The sequence below is a fragment of the Manacus vitellinus genome, unplaced genomic scaffold, assembly GCF_001715985.3.
Source record: "Manacus vitellinus isolate BGI_N305 unplaced genomic scaffold, ASM171598v3 scaffold_13_pilon, whole genome shotgun sequence".
NCBI lineage: Eukaryota > Metazoa > Chordata > Aves > Passeriformes > Pipridae > Manacus > Manacus vitellinus.
The window spans coordinates 2,208,749-2,232,954 of NW_021938999.1; the positions used below are offsets into that span (position 1 = coordinate 2,208,749).

Sequence of the window (24,206 nt, forward strand, 5' to 3'; positions counted from 1 at the left end):
GTTCTTAAAGTTTCTCTTCAGACATCAGCATCCCAGACCTGGTAATTCTTATCTTCAGGCCCGACTTTTCTCTCTCTGATAGATATCTCAAGAGCTGGGAAGCCACAGATCTGATTTTGTAAGAGTTGTTAATAAAGCATTTATCTCTCCAAAACTATGTTCTGAGTCTGATAAGTTTATAAATGTTTGCAGGCTTTGAGCTTTAAATGCATCTTCTATCTTTGTATTGTAGACAACCATCATCAGAGAAAGATCCCAGATACCTGAGTGCAAAGGCCCAATATGCCAAATGTGTTCTCAGGAACTTCTTGCAAGAATACTAAGATTGACCAAGCCACTGGATACATCCAGAGTGTGTTACTGAAGTGCACACTCCTTGCATTTACTTACAGAATTAAATATTTGTGGAAATGCAGGGGCACTGTTGTAAGAGGCTCAGTCTTAAATGGATTTTTAGGTTCTTTAGAAAACATAAGGAAAGCAAAGGGGGGTGTCATCTTGAATTTATTAGGTTTTGCTTTAGATTAAGAGGAAACATCAGATATTCCTTGGTCAGAAGGTCTAACCTTATTGCAATATTTCCTTGTAACACTGTTAAATCCCTGATCTTTTTCCTGATGAAATCAGATCACTAGCTCAAACTTCACATCGATGTTCACTGTTTTGTAACTGCCCTGGTATTCAGAGGTCTGAACTTTATTTTGCCCTAAAGCTGTGCATACCCACTGTCCTTTCCTGTGTGGCACAAGTGCCATTCACACCCAGGTTGTGCATATGTTTTTCAGAGACACTCCTACTTTAAACAGTTTGTATATATGGTTTGGCAGCTGTGGGTTATTTTTGCCTCACAAAAAAGAAAAAGTGGAGTATGTTGGATTTGGTCCTGCAGGTTGAGGGAGGTGGATATGACACCACTGGGTTGGAGGCTGAATGCCAGAAATGGGGATGAAGCACTTTTCTGGCAGAGGTGACCTCAGCATCCTTAACTTCAGTCAGACTTCACCAAAAACCTGTCACAACAGGGTTCCTCAGACCCCCAAAAAGGGGATAATTAGAAGCTGGGGACAGCTGAGCTTCCACTCCAGCTCTAAACAAATGCTACTTTACATAAAATATAGCTTTTTTCCTCAAATTCCTTCCATTAAAGATCTTGGTTTCAATTGTAATTCAAATAAAACCAAAGCATAAGTCTCTCTCTGAATTATTTCCCCAAATGTCTCTCCTTATAGTTCCCTCTCTTCTGCTACAACCTGTCATTCCTTCTGTCCCACAGAACATTTTCTGCGTGGTTGGGGATGAGGTCCAGCTGTCAAGAAGGAGCAGAACCTCAGAAGGCTCGTGATGTAGATGCCCACCGTCTGAGTTCAGGGAGACAGAGCAAGGGCTTCTGGATTTAGCAGAAGCTTTTTACAGCACAGGTGGAGGTTGGCAGGAGCTAGACTGCAAATCCTGATGGCATTCTCCTCCTCTCTGTCAGAATTATATTTGTACATATGCACAGACATCCCTTTTTCAGATGGTGGGAATCAATAGCTGTTGACTCATGGCAATTGTCACACATCCCTTGTTATCTTCATTTCTCAAATATTAAGTGAAGCTGCAATATCAAGTAAAATTAACAACAGCAATGAAACACCCCGAGATCTTAGTGCCCACACAGGTGCAGGTGGAAAGGTGAAAACCGAAATATTTTTGGGGTTGGGGTATTACATTGACTTTTACTAAGCATTGGTATTGTCACTGAGTAGTGTTGCAAAACAGCAAGTACTTGCTCTCAAAGCTGCTTCTTCTGTCCTGGGGAGTTTGGGGCTGTTTCATTATTCTGAACACAGATTTGCTATTACCATCTTTTTTCCCCCAGTGGTTGGAAGGGTTTCTCTTACTCCAGCAACTCAGAGTGCTGCCTGAATGACTAGTGATTCCTTGAAGAAGCAAATTCTTGAGTTGTCCTTGTCTGCTGTTTATACTGCAGGATTTCCTTTTCTTCATTGTTCTGAGTAAAACTCAGGAGTGGGTGGCATTTTGGGACGAGCCAGGCATTTATTTCAAATTTGTTATTTTTCCCTTTTTAATCAGGGAAATGTAGTATTTTCTACTGGTTTATTTGAGTTGCTTCTTCCACTCTATTACTCTATTTTAAGCGTGTTCAGGTGTATTTTTTGACTATACCAAAGACTTTACCTACATATGTATATAAACCAAACACATGTGAACAGTGTGTTCCTACATACTGTTATTTTTATTAGCATTTAATTGGAAAGTTATTCTTTGTGTGATATATTTGAACAGATAGAACAAAGAGATTAGTTGAAGTAAATTCCTTATTAATTATTCGTCAGTTTGTTTCATATTCTTAGTGCAGGATTAAAAAAAGGAAAATGAAAATGTTAAAGTGAAGTGAAATGAGACCCAGAACAAGAATGAAAGTAAAGTAATGGGGTTACTGTTGCTGGGGTGGCAAGGCTGAGCTCCACAGAGCTGAGGCTTCAAGAGGATGCTGACCTTTACAAGTAGAATAAGGCTGTAGTAAGGAGGAGGTGGGCAGCACCTGCATTAGCAGCCCCCCTCCAAGGGAAAAATGCAGCTAGAAACACATCGAGAAAGAGGCATTTCAAACACATGTCTCCACTCCCGAGCCTACAGGTTGAGATAATTGGGCTTAAAAGAAAGGTAGATTTAAGGCCAAATATGAAAAGCTGTCTGTTTAATTTTACCCTTTGTCCTATAGTCTGTTTTAGGCAAATAGATTGTCCTTTTTTTTGAATAAACTGTTGCTGAGATTCGGCAGGTGCTCAGGAAGAGCAGTGTTCGCTTGGTGGTCCTGCTGGCTGCACTCTGGGGTGGGAATCCTGAGCACAGGGCTGTGGCACAAGTCTGCCAGGCTGTGGATGGGTGATGAGGGGCACCTCAGCAGTGCTGCAGGGATGCACTGTCTGACCCATTGCATGGCTGGGATAGCTGTTAAATGCACCCTCTAGCATATCTACTGATGGTATTGGGTAATATTTAGTAGTCAGAAGTTATTTCAGCCTTTCCCATCATAGAAATGATGCTCAAGTCCTCACTGACCATACAGATATGGTCAAAACTCTGTTTGTTTGTGTAGTTGCACGTCCGTCCGTGACAGCAAACATCAGCCAGGTACTCAGGAGTGGCTCAGGTCTCAAAGACTATCTCATCTCTACTCATTGATGGAAACAACCTGCTGAGTAAAAGGCAAGAAAAAAAGGAGTCAAGCTGCAAGCTGAAGAACCAATACAGGAGAGATCATCTGTACATGCCTCAGCCTTGGGGAACCTTAGTTTGGAGCTCAGTCAAGGATGAGACACAGGCCCATAGGAAACTTGACTTTATTATTTCCAGGGCTCAGGGAGCTACTTGTTTCCTATTTAATTCAAATAGCTGTGCAGATTCAGAGACAAATGTGGCAACAACAACAACCAAAATGTCTGTAGTTGTTCCAATAATTCTCTGTACTTGTTTCCTGTATTTGTTTCAAATTTAATACTTACATGGCAACACTCATGCTTGACAAGATGCGGAAACCCAGAGTTTCCTCCTTTTACACTTCACAGTTCCCACATGGGATATGGACGTTTCTGACCTCTTTGTCTGCATTGTTATGATACACATGCCTTTGACTGTCGTATTTCAGTAGGCAGGGACTTCTTCTATCCATCCCTATACATCTGAGGATGTTTTGACTGGTAGTTGAGGTAGGACGTAGCTGTTAAAGCTGTTGTAATGCTGAACCAAGACTCTTGAAAGAGCACACAAGGATGCTGTGATATGTTGGTCCCTTCTGCCCTGCTTTGGTCACTCACACCATCCCATGGTGTGTAGAAACTGAGATTGGGAAGCGCTGGTCCCTGGGGTCCGCTTGCAGGTGTCCTGTTCAAGGAATAGCAAAGACTGAGCGCTTCACATTTAGTTTTAGGGGGGCTTATGCACAAATGACAGAATCATAAAACAGTTTGGAAGAAACCCTTAAGGTTCTTGAGTCCAACTATTAACCCAGCACTGCCAAGTCCACTACTAAACCATGTCCCTAAGTGCCACATCTACACATATTATAAATATCTCCAGGGATGCTGACTCAACCACTTCCCCAAGCAGCCTATTCCAATGCTGGATAACCCTTTCTGTGAAGAAATTTTTCATGTAGCTGCAGAGGGCAATAAGATCCCCCCCTCTATCTCCTTTTCTCCAGGCTAAACAACCCCAGCTCCCTCGGCTGCTCCTTATAAGACTTGTGCTCCAGATCTTTCGCCAAATTTGTTTCCCTTCTTTGGACACTCTCCAGCACCTCAATGTCTGTCTTGTAGGGAGGGGCCCAAAACTAAACACAGGATTTGAGGTATGGCCTTACCAGTGCCAAGTATAGGGGGATGACCCCTTCCCTGGTCCTGTTGGCCACATTATTTCTGATACACGCCAGGATGCCTTTGGCCTTTTTGGCCACCCAAGCACACTGCTGGCTCATAGTCACCTGTACTTTACCAGCACTCCTAGGTCCTTTTCTACCAGGCAGCTTTCCAGACACTCTTCCCTCAGCCTTTAGCTCTGCATGGAGTTGTTGTGGCCCAAGTGCAGGACTCAGCACTTCACCTTGCTGAAGCACATACCTTTGGCCTTGGCCCATTGATCCAGTCTGTCCAGATCCCTCTGCAGGACCATTCCTACCCTCTGCCCAGCTTGGTGTTATCTGCAAACTGACTGATCATGCCCTCGATTACCTTGTCCAGGTTGTTGATAAAGATGTTAAACAGGACTAGCCCCAATACTGAGCCCTGAGGAACAGCACTAGGGGCTGGCCACCAAGTGGATTTAACTCCATTCACCACTACTCCTTGGACTCAGCCATCCAGCCAGTTTTTAAAATAGGTCTTCCTGAACTATTTCTTTTGCTTGGGTTTGCCAGCATTCCTGCTTCTCCCTACACAGTGACCAAGCTGTCCCTTCTGTTAATGCCTGTCACCACAGTCCAGAGTGTGTAGCTCTCAAAACACAATTTAATTCCTCTCAAACACCAGTCTGGTTGATCCCTTTTTGGGACATAAAAATGATACAAAATTATTACAGCAAGAGCCCAGCTGCTTACAAGTAGTACGTCTATGCTTTTAATGAATTCATTTAATTATTTTGCAACGACATGATGAGCGTTTAGGTAAAATTCTACCCTTATCTTCAGATGCCCTCAGTTTCTCATTAGTTAAAAGCCCACTCATTAGGAGGAGCACATTTCTGGGACAAGCACATCAGCTGTTGTAAATTGTTTCAGCAAAGTTTTCTGCTGTTCTCTGGTTTTATAGAGGTAAGTACCATGTTATTTACTCAATTAACAATCAGTAAACACAAAGTTTTGACTTCTGCCTATAGTCTACCAGTTAGGAAGGCTTTCTGTGTAATTTTCTGTATTATGTCTATTCTGGACTATAATTTATTTCTTGTGTTTTTTTTTCTGTCATCTAGCTATTTGGTGCTGAACACTCCAATACGTAACAGCAATTTCAAGTTAGATTACTGATATTGAAATGGTGTGTCTGTGAACAAAATTCACATTTGAAAAACAAGAGTAATGTTTTCACTTTAAGGATATTTCAGAATTTGATTAATCAATTTAGTACTTAAATGTACCGGGCTGTGCGTGCAACACCACTCGCCTAGAAGGGAGCTAATCATATGATGCTCACCTATTTAATTTGATATGAAAAATAAAAAAGTACTTCTTTCATTTGAGGCAAAACATTGAGGGCAATTGTTTCAAAATGGCAATTACACCTACAAATGGAGTATTTTAAAATAATCTTAAAAGGAGCCCAAATGAGGATGCAGTTTGTTGTTTGGCAATAAGTTCTGTTCATTAATGATTTGTGTCAATCTATTGTGCTGGGGTTCTGTAGAGCTGGAGGTATTTTAAATTCATTTATTTGAAACAATATACAGACCAGACTAATCTGTGTATTGGCATGCAAATAAAGTCTGAAGTTAATTTCACCTCAAATGCTTTATGCATATTTTCCAAATTGTCCCGAGTTTCTGTTCAGCAAAGTGTAATATTCTCTTTTGTACTATCCAAAGAATAGGAATTATATAATGCAAGCAGAGATTTACAGTGGAAATACACAAATGTTTTAACATTTGCCAACATATTAGGGTTTTCTAACTGACTAAAGGACACATTTTTCCTCTCACAAGATTATAAATCCTTAATAACTCCATGAATTCAACTGGAATCTTTCCAGATTTACACCCTTCAATTAATTTCAATTGAATTTTCTTGAATTACACTGTCTGAAAGCATAATTTATCTTTGTGTGAGCTAAAGTTAATTTAGCTTACAGCATTTTCTCAGGAATAAGCCTAAGCCTGATTGTAGGCATTCTCTGTGTTATCAATTTGACTTAATTTTCTCTGTTATAAGTGCCTCTAATAACAATAAACCTTTCAGGAAGTGAATGTATGAATTAAGCAGATGGTATGAAAGAAGCTAAACTATTTTACATGCTTTGCAAGAATGTAAACTCATGTATTATTTATTGCACAGTATTACCCATTCCTACATTCTTATAAGCTATTAAAATTACATGCCTGAAGGTAGGATGTATTCTATTAGTGCCAATTAATGATCATGGTCTTCAGTTAAGAGTATTTAGTGATAAATCAGAAAGAAAATCTATAAAAAATAAGAACTTCTTTACAGAATAGTGTTGGTAGGCACTTTTATTTTTACCTATCAAAGGTCAGAACAGAAGAGTGTACTGAACACTGCTGAGGACATTAGTCTTAATTATTTAGGGAAGGAAGGCTTTAACAGCTATGACAATCAATACAGCTCCTCCAAAAGGCAAAAAAATGCAATTTATTTTTTCCCCTTTATTCTTTGCATATGGGGAAGAAATAAACATTTAAATTACACTTGTACAAAGTCCCTCTCCAGCTCTCTTGTAGGCCCTTATTAGGTACTGGAAGGCTACTTTAAGGTCTCCTTCTCTTCTCCAGACTGAACAACCCCAACTCTATCAGTCTGTCTTCACAGGAGAGGTGCTCCAGCCCTCTGAACATATTCATGATCCTCTTCTGGACTCACTCCAACAGGTCCACATCTTTCTTATACTGAGGACCCTGGAGCTGGATGCAGTACTCCAGGTGGGGTCTCACAAGGGCAGAGTAGAGGGGCAGAAACACCTGCCCCAGATTGCTGCTCACTCTTCTCTTGATGCAGTCCAGAACAGGGTTGGCTTTCTGGGCTGTGGGCACACATTGCTGAGTCATGGTCTCATCAACCATCAACCAACAACCCCAGGTCCTTCTCCTCAGGTTGTTGTTTTCCCTCTGTTCACTGTTTAACTTGATATCTAATCTGAGAAATATTTCTGGAGAATTATGAAGACATGAGTCAAAAGACTGAAAACTGGTAGTTGTGAGGATACAATGAATGCTTAATTTCTCTGTGATGCAGTTTTACACTTCTGGGCCACAGAAGGTTTCAGGATTTAAATACTTCTGTAAAATACTTACCTGCTTACTAATGCAAGCCATTATTCAACAAAACCGGGAAAAGCATGACTTTTTACACAACTTTGAAACAGAAAAATAACAGCAGAGAGGGAGCAAGACAGAGGCAGACTAGACAGATTTTTCAAATTATTTGCAAGGTACTTTTAAATGTGATTGTGTGGCAAAAAATTGCTTAAATACAGTTGAAATGTCCATATTTCTTAGCTGTCATAACAATTGCTATACTAGATGTGGTCAGCCTATATTCAAAAAAAGGCATTTCTTCTAGCTGCCAATTTTGTACATTTCTTGGTGAAATGAAAACAATCCTGTTCCATTATTTTCCTTTGTAAGTTTCTTCACACTTATTTGTTTTTCAAGCAAAATGCCTTCCTACAAATATGAGAAATAGTAGTTAAAATTAATACGCTTATGATGAAAACAAGTGCAGAGCTATACTCAGCAAAGCACGAGTCAATACCACATATGAGAGGCTGAAAGCAAAATTGGAAAAATGCTGTAAATCCAGTTTTGATCCCAAGGCATGACTCTTTTCTGTTGCAACTCTGTGATTTAACTGTACCTCTTTCCTACTCTGGATTTTAAATTATGTTTGTCAGATACAGGTTAATGAGGGAATCTGAAGTGGCTGTTACCATAAGAACTCCAGATTTATTTATTTTTGTCAGTGTGTTTCTGAATTCTGAATTAATTATGGAGTTCAATGACAGATGTGCAGTCTAACTCATACCTCAGAGATAAAACAAACTGTGTTATAGCTAATTGTATGGACTATACTTCAAGTCAGCATACAGATGAGTATAGAATGAAAGCATTAATTTGTTGGCTATTATGAAGCTGTGTTGCCTGGTTATAAGACCAGCATAAAAATCATAACCAAAAGCAGCAGCTGTAACATCATGTTACAGTGCAAAGAATGCCAGGATAATACCTAAAAAACATGAAAGAAGAACTGGCCATCTAGAGAACACCGTTGGTCTGTATTGGAACACCTGGTGTGCAAGTAAGCTTCTTTAGTGTGACACTATATATTTTTATGAATTTTAAGTGGTATATTTTCAAATCAAATGTGCAATTAAGATGTCTGGTTCAGTTGTTTTCAAATATGTGGAAAAGAAAATACAGCGGAATTCTGACTAATAAACACAGTTGAATACAGGTTGGACTAAGCTAACAACAGTTTCTTGGGAAAAGCAATTATTTTCTTGTTACTTTTTACAGTAATTATGAAAAGAATATGCAGAAATGAACTAATTTTTTCTATTCAAGAAAGGGGATATTGAAACCCAGCCATAACCTGCTTCATCCTAAACTGCATAGCAGAAACTGAAGCAAATAGAAAACTACATGTCATTTTGTGCAGTGAAAACATGATCCAAAATTTCCTGAATCCAATAAAAAAACTTCATTCTCATCAACTTCAATGGATTTGTGATCGGGCCCCACTTCTTTCACTGACGAAGAACTCATTTTTGTTTTTAGAATATAGAGCAGAAATACTGAGAGCATATTCTCTCTGAAAACACTGCAGTGCCTCAGAAAGCTATCTGCATCTTTGGGAAGTTAAATTGACCATGATAATATGTCACTGAATACAATTTGAATCAAACTTGATAATGAGCTTCATGGAGGAATCATTACTTTCTCCTCTCATTAAAAAACGGGATTAAAGTAGTCCAATTAGTGTCCATGCATAAGAGTAAAAAGGAGGAAATCCAAAGATACAGCAGAGGAAAATGTAATAAAAGATTTTTTGTTCTTGTTTAGAGGTTCCTTCATGCATTTGTGAAACAACACATAATTAATCTTCTGCTCTTTCTGAACTATAGGCTTACCTGTTTTTTTTTAAACTTGTTTCACTTGGCTTCAGGTGACTTTTCAAAGAAAAAAAAAGTATCTGTAATTAAATTCCCATCTGCAAATAACATCAGAATTAATTGCAGATTAATGCAATTAGATTGGAACTTTTTCAAAGGACTTTATTTTTTAATTATATCCTCTTTAAGGAATTGTGTATATGGTAATGTTTCTTGTGTGGAATAGACAGTAGCAGGAAAAATGAGATGCTTTGCAATGAAATGCAGTGCTTTCTTGCCGTGATTTGCTTTAGCCATGAAAAAGGTAGGCATATTATTGTGGCACTTACCACCTTATTCTCAGATTAATAGAGATAGTTGGGTGACTAATTCCATATAGCTTTAAATAAGGAACTTACAATAACTTTTGGAGGTGTCAAGTATTCACTGCAGGATCCTGAATGACTGTCCTTGACCAGACTCCTAAATTCTAAACAACTTGAACAGCATTAGACATATTCCTGCCTTTTTTTTTTTTTTGTGGGATTCATCTTGCAGATGCAAAAATTTGCATGTCTACAATTCAGCAAGGTGACTAGCCTTCACAATTTCAAAGATTTGGTCAATCCAGTTGAAAGACCCTCAAGAATTATTTGACATGTCCTGAGATAAATATTTTCATTTTGTCACTTTTGGTATTTTTTACGTGGTCCTAAGTGATCAGTTTTGGCATGGGCCAGATAACCTACAGAGGTCTCTTCCAACCTCAGCCATTCTGTGATTTAAAATCTTGTCAGGGATAGGAACAAGAATTGCCCAAGAATTAAAAATATAACTTAAAATTACCCTGCAATATTATTTCCTGGCCTAACTGTTCTGATTTACTATCTGCAGTGTTCTAATGCCTAAAACTGTCAGACCTAGACAAGAACTGTACTGTATTAGTCATTAATATCTGACAAAATGATCTAATTATATGTGCGTAATAACACAAGGCTAAACAATCCAGCATTTGGATTGTGGGAATAGGAAGCTAGGATCTTTTCCCAGATTTACTTACACAGAAATTCACTAATGGTCTTTAATTTTCTCTTGGTGCTCCTCCCATTTCATCTGAGCTTTCACTTTCTGAGAAAAACTCTGTTTTATTATGGATTTTTTTCTCATGTACTGCAAAGCAATCCAGTCCAAATAATGAAAAATCACTTACCAATCTACTAAGATAGCTTGCTACCTCAAAGGAATGCAGATTACTGTGGTGCACTGCTCAGTTTGTATAAAACAGGAAAGTCACTTTTTGTGACTTGTTTGTTTGTTTTTCTCAGCCTATGGCATTACTTAAAGGATTATACAAGACTGCAGGAAAATGGAGAAAAATATATCAGTTGCAAGCATAAGACTTTCTTCCAGCAGATTAGTAGAGTGAAAATAACCTGGCAGCCTTTTCCAACAGGGAGGCTTGTACACAGTACCAGCTTGATGGCCTGTAGCAATGGCCCATTTCATTCAAGGATATTACCTTAATAGGATCTAAAGGATTGTGAACGAAGTTATAAAACTTGGGTGCTAAATCTATATTTAGGGATGCAAAACAAGCATTCAGAGAGTGGCTGAGGAAACAGCATGAGCATACATCTGTAGCTTGCTAATGAGTGCTTGCTCCTGGAGAGTCCAGCATTGTGGCTTCTTTCAGTCCTGCTCTCCACTCCCTGCCCCCAGCCACTGCCTTCTTCCTGCCTTGGGAAGGGGCTCTCATACCAAACCACAGGTTGGGGGAACTCAATGCTTTTCTGAGACTGAGGATGGAAAAACGCAAGAGGATAGAGGAGAAAAAGGCTGTTCTGCAGGAGACATTAGGACAAAGTAGAGACTTAAGGGAAAGGCAGAAGATAAGAAGAAAAGCAGTGGCAGACAGGAAAAGATACATCAAACTCAGAGGATGGAAGAATGGCAAGGAAGGACAAATGACAGAGGGGAGAAATCCTGGATTATGTTACTTATTAGAGCCAACATATTTTCAAAGACTGGAAATTTTTTTCTTTAATAAATCTGCTGGCATATTTGGATTGGGGTACCTGCAGCCTTCCTGTAGGTTTGGCATCCCATTATAGATTAAAAGATAATATCCAGGGAGTACTACAAAATCTAGTATTTGGAGCAGCAGTTGGTTATACTGGTTTGGACAGCAAGAAATGTAAAGATCCAGGTTGTGAGCTGGATGAGAAGGTGTGAGGAGCCCTCCTTGTTCAGGAAGGAGTTAAGTGATTAGCTGATGTTTACTGAGAGAATACCAGAGACAAGTGAAGCTAGACTAATTATGATAGGACAACTTGGGTTTAACTTTACAGGCAAGGAAAGAAATCATTAAAATGGATGTAAAAATAGGGAAACATCCAGTTTCAGGACATTTCAAATTCACATGTCTGGTGCATGAATAGGCAGTGATTGCAGTGATTTAACATGTGACTAAAATGGAGAATCTAGACAGCTGAATGATAGAAGATAAAAACTGAGCTGATAAACCATGTCATACTACATATATTCATAGAGAAACCATTTTTATGATCTCTGAAATGTAAAAAGTTCAACAAAGAGACCTTAATGACAAACCAAGGACAGAGTTGATCGTGCTTCTTTGTGCTGGTTTAAAAGTTAACCAGCAGGGGGAATGAACCCAACTCAAAGGAGAGATTATAAGTCAGAATAACAATTTATTAAAATAATACAGTAAGTACAATAATACAAACAAACAATTGGTCTCAACCCACAAAAACCCAAATGTATAACCCAGTACCCTGGGGCCTGAACAAAGTGGTGTTCCTTGGGCCCTGTTTGAGTCCAAAGTAAAGGGAGAGGGGAAGAACCTGCTGGTGGGAGAGCTGCTGCAGTCTGACCAAACTGGTGATCGCAGTCCAGTGGTGGTCTAAGTCTGGTTGAGAGCGATGAGATGCAGCCGTCCTCTGGATCCCACGAGTGGGTTGAAAAATGTTCCAAAACTCCAAGATTATATATCCTCCAGTTCAGGCAGGAATGCTTGGTACTCCCCTCAGGGTGGGGAGTTTCACAAAGGGTGTGAGGACAGAAACATCCTCCTATCTCACAGGCCTCTTAACACCTAGTTTATAGCCTGAGGAGTCAGGCTCTATGGGCAGAGGGTGCGAATAGTCTATTGACAACAATAGTCTAGTTTCTGGGAAATGACATGGAAGGCTATAGAATACAGTTTTGGGTTACACCCACCATGATGAACTGATCTCAGTTGTCCTAACTAGGACATTCTTGGTGAAAAGATCAGAGATTCTGGAGCAGCTGCCTGCAGGCAGTGACTGAACAGCTACCCCATTGGGTGCAAACTAGGGATGTGGGTGTCTGGGGTGCCAGCAGCCTGCCAGCTCTGGCAGCTCCCAGAGTACTAGCAGTCTCCAAGCCAGTGTGATTGTCAGGGAAAACAGCAGACCCTGAAGGAAAAAATTAATACTAATACCCCCCACTTTTACAGACTAGGTCCCTTTTTTTAAGATACAGTATGTTCTTCCAGCCAGTTCAGATCTGCTTTACACAATTCATTTTCTTTAACATATTGTTATTTAATTTGCTTTCAGTATAATAAGTAGCTTAAACCACTAAGACATTAACACTATCACCCTTCTAGCCTGTAGATTGATTATTGTTCTTGCATCTATTAATTTAGAAAATGAAAATGAAATTCAGGAATATTTCATATACTGAAAATTGCAGCATTTCTGAGTTCTCTTCATTAATCTGTGTGAGGTAGAAGTGTCTGCCTTTTTTTAAATTCTATTTCCTATTGTGACATTAGTATATACAGATAGTAAAGAAGGCCATAGTCCCACTGTGATGATCTTCTAGGCAAGTCAAGATTGACCATAGCAGAGCTTGCTTGGAAGCTGAGATTTCAAATAAGAAGCACATTCTTTTTTTATACTGTTGTTTTAGGTTATTACTTGATTAACTAAGTTTTATGCAGACATCAAGGAACAAATAAATGTTAGAGAAGGTCTGAATCAGCTGTGGGAGGTGTCTGAATGAAAGGGAAAGCAAAAAAAAGCTGAGCATCAGAACACACTTCTAGACAACAAAGTCTATCAAAGAGTTTTTCAAAGCATTTGAAATTAGGCTTAACTTCTACAAGATTGGTTTTGTACTTTTCTCTGTTTGTGCTGACTATAATGTCGCCAAAAGCAAATCAAACCAAAAGACATCCCCTTGTCATCGTGTCTGCCTCCATGCTGCCCTTCTAACATGTCTTGTCTTGATTTTGTTTTGAAGGGCACATCATAGCAATTTCCCAGAATAAAACATACCATGGATGTCCGGGTCAGACAGTTAGCAGTGATGTCTCTGCTCGCTATGGTTGATGCTCATCTATCGAAGCCGGCACGGGCCCCTCTGGTTCTGCACAGGCCCTTCATGGTTGTTTGGAATGCACCAACGGAGCAGTGCAGGCTGCGGTACAAGGTGGACCTGGATCTCAGTGTTTTTGACATTGCATCCAACATCAATGAGACTTTGAGTGGATCCAATGTGACAATCTTCTACCACACTCATTTGGGATACTATCCTTACTACTCAGATAGCGGAGATCCTGTTAACGGAGGGGTGCCCCAGAATCAAAGTCTTATCAAACACCTTAGTAAAGCAAAGTCTGACATTGACTACTGCATACCCATGAAGAAATTTCAGGGACTTGCAGTCATTGACTGGGAAAACTGGAGGCCCCAGTGGGACAGGAACTGGGGTAATAAAAGCATTTATAGAAATAAGTCTCTAGAGATTGTTTGGAGACGGCATCCTCGGTGGTCAGAAGAGAAAATTAGAAAAGCGGCTAAAGAAGAATTTGAAAATGCTGGCAGGAGTTTTATGAACAACACCATCCTTCTGGCTGAGCATATGAGACCAAATGGTTTGTGGGGTTACTATCTTTACCCAGACTGCTACAATTATGATTACAAAGAACATCCCCAAACATACACGGGGAAGTGCCCACCCATCGAGTCTTTCCGCAATGACCTCCTGCTTTGGCTGTGGAAGCAAAGCACTGCTCTCTACCCTTCTATATACCTGGATTATATACTGAAATCAAGTCCAAATGCACTAAAGTTTGTTCACTATCGGGTTAAAGAGGCAATACGTGTTGCCTCAATTGCTCGAAAAGACTACGTTTTGCCTGTGTTTGTTTACTCCAGACCATTTTATGCCTATACTTTTCATGTTTTAACAGAGGTAAGCAGACAGACTTCTTTAGAAATTGAGAGATTTGAAACTGCCTTTTAGAAAAAATACTTTCTAAAAGCTTTTCCTGTATAAAAGCACTTATGCATTTGTTCTTCATATTAAGGCAACCCCTCTAAAAGGAAGCACTGTAGTCACAGTACAAAACTCTATACCTTTAAAGCATTAATATTGCAGTGGTTAGGTCTACTTCTGTAGGATAGCATTGTATATTTTTAATGAGAGTAATTTAGAAAGAAAGTACAAGGAAATAATTTCCTGGAGGAAGTAATTCATTCTGATATTTTAATTCTTCAGGACAGCTTGTGAAATGAACTTGACAAATTTTGTGAAGTTTAAAACTAATTAGTGTAAAGGAAAGACAAACTTTCATGAGAAAGGACCCTCAGGGTTTTTTGTTTCTTTATGCAAACGTAAATTCATTCAGTATAGAAATAAACCAGTCAAGTAAAATAGTCTGGCTTGCAGTTCCCAACTCCTGCATGATGACCATTGACCATCTATCTCACTTTTCAGAGGAACAACATCTTCATGCCCAACATTTAGTGATAAACTGTGGAGGCCTCTTATTAAAGAAATCAAGTTTTTGAGTCATGCAATAGTTCTTCAACCAAAGATCAAATGCAATAAATATATAGTGTCCACAACATTGATGGTAAATTATATACATTCAAATCCCAGACTTTGTGGATATGTCATGACAAGCGTTGCTGTGACTTTGGTTATGCACGTAATTTCTCTAGTAGTTGTCCCTAGTGCCAGAAGTTTTTCTTCATTTGCTATCAATTCCCTGAGAGGGAAAAAAACCTGGGACAGAGAACTCATGGAAACAACCCCTTGATGACTAAGAGCATCTGGGGGCGTTCCCTCCCTTTGTTTTGTGGACAGCTGCAAGAGAGGTCGCTTCTGCTGCTGCCAGAGACAAGTTCTTACTCAAACCAGAACAGAAGACTGCAGAGAAGTGTCAAGAGAAAAGGTAAAAATTGGTCCAGTGAACCACAAGCTGCATGTGGCTGCATGGAGCTGGAACTGAAGACGTGCAGCAGAGCCCTGAGAGCCTGAGAAGTGTTTCAGGCTGACCCCAGGAAGAAAATGGTAATTTCAGGCTGCCTCTAGGAAGCAAATTATACATAGAAGTAATCATGAATTTCCTCTGTTCATTTTCAGTGACCAGAGACTCCCTGGAGATGTTTTCTGTGTAGAAATCACAGGTCCTAGCTGGCTCAGAAACCATGGGCAGATAGGCAAGGCTGGGTCCCACTGAAGGCAAGGAGTCACTGGGGTCAGTACAGGCAGGATTTCATCCAGAACACCTTCACTGAAGAACTCAGACTAGGAAATACGTGAGCATTCTTCAAATGCAGTCTGTAATAATACTTTTTTATAAAATTAACTAGTCTCTTGATTGATATAAAAATACCATGAATGTTACTGAAAGCTATGAAAACTAACATGCTGTTACCAACTATGTGTGGATTCAAAATCTGTGGTGGTATAAAGTTATTGTTTTACCTTGAGGTATTTTCTGAACAGTACAGTGGTAATTTGGAGTGAAGCTTCTTTCAAGTTACACTCTTTAACTCACCATCCTGTTTTCCAGTTGCATGTAGCCATTTACTTTTGGGTGCTTTAAAGTTCACTTTACAACTCTGCAACCAGGGAAGATCTTTGCATAGCCAGAGAAACATATTTGTATTTTGCTCACTACATATTTTCTAATACAGACAGTACCCAGCACCACAGGCAGCCATTGGACAGGGCTTGACATATCTCCAGACTACACACACCATCTGTGAGAACAGCTTGGGGTCTGACAGGAACTTGCAGGGTTGCATTTAATAACATTTTAAATAGGAATGATCCAGAAAATAATGTTCTTGTTTTCTTTCCTAGCCCTGGAGCCACCAGTATATTTTAAATGTGGGTTTGTGTGTTCAGATTTTAGATTAGATTGGAGCTTCTCATTTGATCCATGTCGTGCCCCTAAGTGATGCTCACGAAGTTACAAACAAGGTATGAAACCTTCCAGCAACAATGTGCATGAAGATGACAAGGAAAGATGCTTGTGTAGCACAACATCCAGGCTGAACGGCCATATTAAAATTGGGATAGCAGGCTATATAGTTACCTGAGTTCTGTCAGGGACTGGGCCAAGAAAACCACTGCCCTGCTCCATCAAGCTATGCAAGAGCTGTGTATTCTATTCCAACAGAAACACTGCTGGCACTTTCAAGACTTGTGTGTAAGCTCTTCTGTACATAGTATGAAACACATAGTAAGTAGCACAATGGAATCAAATGGAAAGAATTGTTATGAACTGAAGTTACTGAGGGAGAGACACAGGTCTAGTAGACCTTCAGAAAGATGAAAGCCCAGGTCCCAAACAGATGCTGTAGTTGTGTGTACTGTACTTTTCACCCCAACTGCATCTTGAAATCAGGTGAGTTGTGCATAAGGTGTCTGAGAAATTAATCCCACTTTTTATCTTAGAAACAATTTATAATTTCTGAATTGGGATTCAAATCATTATGAAAGATTTCTGTATTTTCTAGAAATGCAGTCTGCCATCTGTAGGGTATTTAGAAACTTTCTGTGTTGACAATTCACTACTAAGTGTGTGGGAGAGGGAAGTCACACAGTAGCATCTGTGCTTCCTGACTAGATGGCTGAAGTAATTAATAAAGCTGGATGACAACTGACAAATGATGAATAATGGATAAAAATTCTCTTGTTCACCTACAGATAGTCTTCTCTGATGACCAGGTGTGCATGTGTACAGAGACCACTCCCTGCAACCATGCCAGGCTTGCAGTACCATTCCTGAATACAGAAAATACATGTCTGTAACTAAGACTGTTCAAAATTTGAAGGAAAGATTACAGATGTGCTTGTTTTTCTTTCCTCAACTTGTAACTAGAACTGACTCTCCTGTTTCCTCTTGAGCTCCAAAACAGAAACAGTTTGTCTCACCTCCTAATTTTTTTAGTGTCCAATGCAGTAACTTGGCTCATCTAAATATGGAAAAATATTGACAGAAACTAAATTTTCCTCCTCCCTGCCAAATCAGCTGTCTGTTTGGAGACAGCCCTGCATAATCTTGAGGACCTTTGATTGATGAACACTGTCCCCAAAAGCTGAAACAAGAATGAGCATCAGAAGGGAAAAGGCTTTGTCAACTTGTTAATCATTTGGAGAAATACCAGTTGCCTATGTCTGATACCACGAAAGAATTAGGATTCTCCACCTAGACAAATGCAAAGATACTCATATTTAAAATAGATAATTTTTTAAAAAACTGTATGTTTTCCTCTTATGCTTACACAGAAGAACCACGTCAATGAGCCCCCACCAATGCCAAGCTGTGCTGTGTGAGGACGGTCACTTGGTTCAGTCCCAAAAACAAGACTACCGTGTCCACCAGAGGCTGCTGGTGGAGCTTGTATGCCTCACTCAGGTCTTCATGGAGGCACCTACCTATCTCTAGTCCTAGTTTGCTACTCTCAGCCATTTGGAGAAGCACATATCTTTCCTTTTCTCAAAATGCCCAAATGGGCTGTGAAACCTTTATTTTATAACCCTGTCTGTGGCATGGGAGGGGTGGTGGTGGTGACTCCTTCTTTGTGTGACTATCCACTGATCACAGCTCCTATCTCTGGTTTAGAAGCTCTTGGCTCTGTTCTCTTCTGAGCCCACTCAGGATGGATCCAGCACCCTGTGTTAGGCACCAGAAAAGAGTTAAGGAATCATCAGACCAAAAAGAACAAGTGATGAGAGAGGAAAAATAAAAGTAAGGGCACAACCTCCTGTCCATAGGTTATTTGGGGAAAAGTCCTTCTGTGCTTTGGGGTACTGAACATGACAAAGTCATTCAGTAAAAGACATAACTATGAGAGTCAGAAACCTTAATTCTTTCCTTGTGGGCAGGTTACCTAATTATTAAAATGAATTTGTCATAAGCTGTAGTCAGGTTCCCACTTGTTTCTTGCTCTTCCTTTGAATCTTCATTGAGTTGGTGCAAAGTAAAATGTCATCTGTAACTGCACAGTGAAGGTAACACTCTCTGGAGGGTTAGCTGGAAATTATGTATCTTTTAAGTGTGGGGAAAGAGAGAAAAATTCAGAACATGTCTTTCTAATTCTTTTTCTTCCTGGGAAGGACTCTTAGCACTCGAACTTTGTTTTAAAGAATACAAAAAAGGGAAATGTAAGATGCAAGGAGAGTGTTTAAATGAAGTCCCATACAAATTTTTTGCAGTGAGCTGCTGTTTTCACCAGCATCCAGCACCTGTGCAGGTGCTATAAGAGTCCTTTAAGCATTCCTAGGGAAACAAACCTTCCAATAAAATGCCACATTTTGGCCTTAGCCTGAGAAAAGTGCTGAATTGCTCAGTTGATTATTGATTATTTATTCTGGCTGTCTGATAAGTTTTCATTAATTTGTTAATGAGATCTGAAATGTGTTAGTGCTAAATCACTCAACCATCATGCGAATAATGTGGAATTACAGTTAAGCTTTTGTATCTTGGTAAACTTCATAAAATACTTTACAGTTGAGGAAAGCCTGGGAACCCCAAATATCAAGAAGTCATACTGTATTTCACTTTCTTTTAACATCTGATATTTTGATCTTTAATTAACATACTTTTTGTTATTGATTAATTAATTTGCATAGGAAACAGCACCCCCGTTTCCCACTTTAAAATAACCCCTGCAACTCACACAACTATCCTTTTAAAAACTAGCACTGGACTGTACACTGCTAAGAGTAGAAGACTCTAAAAGACTGCTTGGATGATCAGTGGCAACATGAACTTCAGGCAGGACCAATTGTACTCTGTAGCACTCTGAACCCTGCACTAAAAGCCAGTAGGCAGACTCTGCTCTTCCAAACTTCTGCAGGTTTTCTGCACTGTTTTGTCCAACCTTTACTTAAGGGTCAAAGCCTCTGCTCACTCTGTCATCTCTGTAATTGTCTTCAACTCTTCAGGGAATTCTCCCTTTCCCAGGGCATTTATTTGTGCCTTCTTTTATATCTCTGACCATAAATGTACCAAGATAATTTGGCTGGTCTTTTGGATTGTTTTTTCATAAAAGAGGTGCAAAGAATTTACTCTTTCTTCATCAACCCAAGAAATATTGTAATGTCTGTCATTACAAATACTGATCAGAAATTACTTTTTAATCAATTACTGCAGACAGAAATGGTTTTAGATGGTTTGATCATGCCTTGAAATTTGGGGAAAGAAGAAGTTCCGCCCTTTGTATTTTCTAAGATTGAATTGCATTTCTCTGGACAAAATATTCACAGACTCAGGGAATGGCTTTAAGACACTTGCAAGATATGTTGCTATGCCGTTGGCAAGGCACCAGTGCCTCCTCTTCTACACTCAGGCTGCTCTGGTAGATTTGTTACTGCTATTGCTACAGCTTAGCTGCTTATTGGTTCAATACTAAAAGTGAACATGGTTAAATCAGTATGCAAATATGTGTGCTTTTCTTACCTCCATTTGACACTATGTAGCAGAGAGAGAGATTTATTTTTCAAAGCTATGTTTCCTGGACTAATGGCATTCATGCTGATAGAAACAGCAGTCCTGTAACTGGGTTGGTATGGCTGAAGAAGCATGAGTTAGACTCCTGCATAAAGCCTATCAACAGTAATTAGACACTGTAAGGGTGATTTAACAATGTGTGATCATACTTATAATCACTTGCCAAAAATTGTGCCTACGTAGGTTTGGTAATCATTCAAAGACTGGTAGACAAAACTGATCACTCAATTCTTACTCCACCAGTTTGGCTGGAGGAACTCTTGCGAATAAATTATAAGGATCCCAATTACCATTATTTAGTAGTCAGACTCTTGAATGCCACCTATGCAAACCTTTGGAGAGATGCAGAAGAGCTTTCTAAACTAAACATGGATTTTATTGTGAAGAATATACCACAAGACCAATATTGCCTCTGGGGAAAAAAAAAAAAAGTGATGCCCATATCCCAGTGCTTTTTTACTTTCACTTTTGTGTCTGTTTTTCTGATGTATGGTTTTGGCCTCCTTTTTCAGACAGATCTGGTTAATACCATTGGGGAAAGTGCAGCTTTGGGAGCAGCAGGAGTTGTTCTCTGGGGCAGTATGAAATACGCCAGCTCAAAGGTAGGTCTTATCAGTTTATCAACATTTAGGAGTCATTTCAATATCTCTTCTCTGCCACCACACCCTCCATAACACCTATCTATCTTTATCAATGTCATCAGCCAGCAACTGAGGAGGCTGGCTCAGTATTGCTTTCAGGTCTTGTTAGTTCTATACTTTTGTTAGGTTGAGAAGTCCCATTGCTCCAGAGCACATTGCTTTGGGCAGGTCATTTGTAGCTCTCTGTAATAATGAGTCCAGGTGAGAAGAAAGACATGTTTCGAAACAGTGCCATACCAATATATGTGCTGCTTGTTTTACTCTATTCTACTTTGTAGCTATGGTAGTTGTATAGATCCACTGAGAAGGAATGGAGTCTGGAGGCAGAGTATTTTCTCTGATTGCTAGTGTCGAAATCACACATAGGAAATAACACTGCCACAAGAAAAGTCCTAGTTTCTGCTGCCAGGTTCTTCAGGCTTTCTCAAATAATCCCTCTTGAAGTGATGGAGGAGATGGGAGCCTGCACTAGAGTTTCCTAGGAAGCATGGCAGTCTAGCCCCTACTCACTCCTAAACCTTGGCTAGGCTTTAGTGACCACTCTGCTTTTCATGCAGTCTGCTCTTCTCCTAAGTCTCTGGCAAAGCACTGCTGATTTGGGCAGAGGAAGCAGGAAATCTGAACTGGAACTTTCTAGATGCAGCTGCAACAACTTTTCTGCTCATTGATGAAAATTATGTGGCTCCTGGTAAGCTGAAGGGGTTGGAGAGATCAGGGCCAGAGTAGTAATCCAATGTGCTTGAAAACCTGTTAGTCTCATGCACTGCTCCTAGTTGGTAGTTACTAGGAATATCTACTTAAGGAACTAGTTAGTCTCAGATTAACACATAAACTCTACTTCCTGGGACTCATCCCTAGCCTAGTACTGTATGTTTCTACCAGGCACTCAAATAGACAGTATAGTAAAAGTCAATTTTTTTCTATTCTTACACTGGAAGTAAGATCATCAAACCAAATAGATTACTCCAGTATGTAAGTCCAACAAGATTTATCTCAACTGGTTACTTTAGCCAAGAACAGTTTAGTACTATCATCTTAGATATTATAACTTGGGTATAGTGCTAGCTACTGAGAAATATGTCATGGTTTTTTATTATTTACAGGAGAGCTGTTTAACTGTGAAACAGTACGTTGATGGACCCTTAGGACATTACATCATTAATGTGACCTCAGCAGCCAAACTCTGTAGTAAAGTCCTGTGCCAGAAGAATGGAAGGTGTATCCGCAAAATCAGCAACTCTTCTGCTTACCTCCATTTGTCACCCACTGATTTTAAGATCCGAAGCCATCCCTCAGAGAAGGGCCACAGGTTCCAGGTGACTGGTGAACCCAGCCTGGAGAGTATTGAAGCCATGAGGCAGAGATTCGTTTGTCAGTGTTACCAGGGCTGGACAGGAATATTTTGTGAATTGCCTGACCAAAGGCTGTTGGAGCACTGGATTCATGTAGTGTTCAGTAGATCAAGAAAACAAAAGCTTTTTATCTTCCTCTTAGGAGCCATACAGCTTCTTCTGCTTTGTTCCACACACTAAAGTCTTCTGAGGCAGTGCAAGGAAGTAAGAAATGGTGCCTCTAGGAGTTCTGTTCCTTGGCAAAATTTTATTGTACAGGGAAAAGGCATTGTGGATTAAATGATTTTATCCTATTTTATTCTTCTCCCACTCCTGGAATTGCTTCAGACACTAAACATTTTGAAAGCAGATCCCTTTTTTTTTTTTAACAGCTCCTTTACTCCTAACTCATGTTTTACTCATACATTCAACAGATGCTTCTGCAGCGGCAGTGAAACTTTTTTACCAGAGTGAAAAAGTTGGATGAAATTGTACAAAGATTCAACCATGCAGAAACTTAAAAAAAAAAGAACATAGAGCCTCTTTATTTCAGGGCTGGGTGATTTTTGTGGTGATGAGGAAAGTCTTCATGTAGACTAGGGATCACAAACTGTTCACTGCAGCTCTTGCTGAAGTCAGGTGGCACTTTGTGTGAGCAGCAGCACTGTGCCCAGAGCCACATCCACCACAGCTCACTGATCCTACTGCTTCTGCATGGGCAGTGTGAAGAGTATGGAGTTATACATCAGCACACACTTTTAAAATTGTATATTTCAGTATTTTGAGGCCTAATTTGACTCGTTACTTCTAGAGGTATTTACAATGCCATAAGTTTCAAAGGTACCTTTGACTGAACATCTCTGCAATTCCTTTTAGGTGAGGGGCTCCTGAGCTCTGAGAGCAGCTCTGGCAGCTGGCACCCCATGGTGCTTCTGCCTGGGCAGGGAATGGTGGAGTGCTTCTCTGCTCATTCCGAGCCCTTGGGAAGGAGGCAGCCTTGCTGCTTGGCACCCCTGCTGCCTTTGGAGCTGCTGCAGGTCTATGCTTTCCACTGTCTGGTCAGTGACTGGGAAACAGGAACAGGCTGACAGATCCCACTCTCACTGTGCCTCTCCCTGATGCAGGGCAGGAGAAAATGAAGAACTCTATTCATTGGAATATTTTGGCTTGCAGCCTTCAGCTGCAGATGGGAACCTCTTTGAAGGTGGTATAGCTTAATGAACTACTGATTACTGGTTAATTTAGCATCCATAACACGTCATACTGTCAGACTGTGGCACGTCCATTTGCAGTTATTCATTGGTTCACGTTCATGTGTGAACAAATGTGTTTTCATCAAAGACCTCTCTGTCTTCCACACAGCCTTTTGATATAACAATGGATGCTTTCACTGAATTGAAGACAAAGCCAAAACATTCCCTACATCTCTCGGACTTATGGAAGATACTAAAATGATTTTCTTTTGAGGCTTTTGTATGATGCATTGAACTGAATATTGTTCCAGATCACAGACACAGACATTAATAAGAAACCCACATATGGGTCTAAAACTTTTTTTGGCTCTTACCAGTGGCTGTATTGATCATCTGTGGCCTGACTACATTGCTTACAGTACATAGAACCCTATTGCTGTAGCAGTTTGATTAAGATCAGCAAGGCTATATGGAGAGAATACTCAACTGAGTAAAGAGGTCTGAATCTGGCCCTCAGCCAGGCTCCCTTCTTGATACTGCCCTAAATTACTTTAAACATGTCACGATCGATGTGAAATGTAAAGCTTTGGTTCACTCAACCAAATACCCAGCTCACAAAATATCTGCAGTGGATATGTTAATGCTGCAAACCTAGACACTGAAATGGGACTGACTTCAGTCAAACAGAGACTTAGTGCTAGCTATAGTGAGTCACTCTGTAATGATATGTGCTGAGAAGCTACAGGAGAACTTTTGATTTGCAATGTGCAATGACAACAGATGACAGCACACTTGAAGATAAAAAACTTCATTACTTTGGTGTGGGAGAGAAAGGATTAAAATTAAAGTTTAGAAAAATGGATAGCTATTAAGGGGCCTACACCTTTAGACAGAAGTTATGGTGTTTACATTTTAAAATA

The 24,206-nt window shown here is 39.8% G+C and overlaps 1 protein-coding gene across 1 annotated transcript; it reads left to right on the forward strand.

Moving 5' to 3' along the window:
- Window positions 1-13,643: 13,643 nt before the first annotated feature.
- HYAL4 (hyaluronidase 4) lies at window positions 13,644-22,294 on the forward strand. Its single transcript, XM_018068168.1, has 3 exons — window positions 13,644-14,561; window positions 20,634-20,723; window positions 21,866-22,294. Exons 1-3 carry the CDS (start codon window positions 13,644-13,646, stop codon window positions 22,292-22,294), a joined length of 1,437 nt encoding a protein of 478 aa, XP_017923657.1.
- Window positions 22,295-24,206: the final 1,912 nt, after the last annotated feature.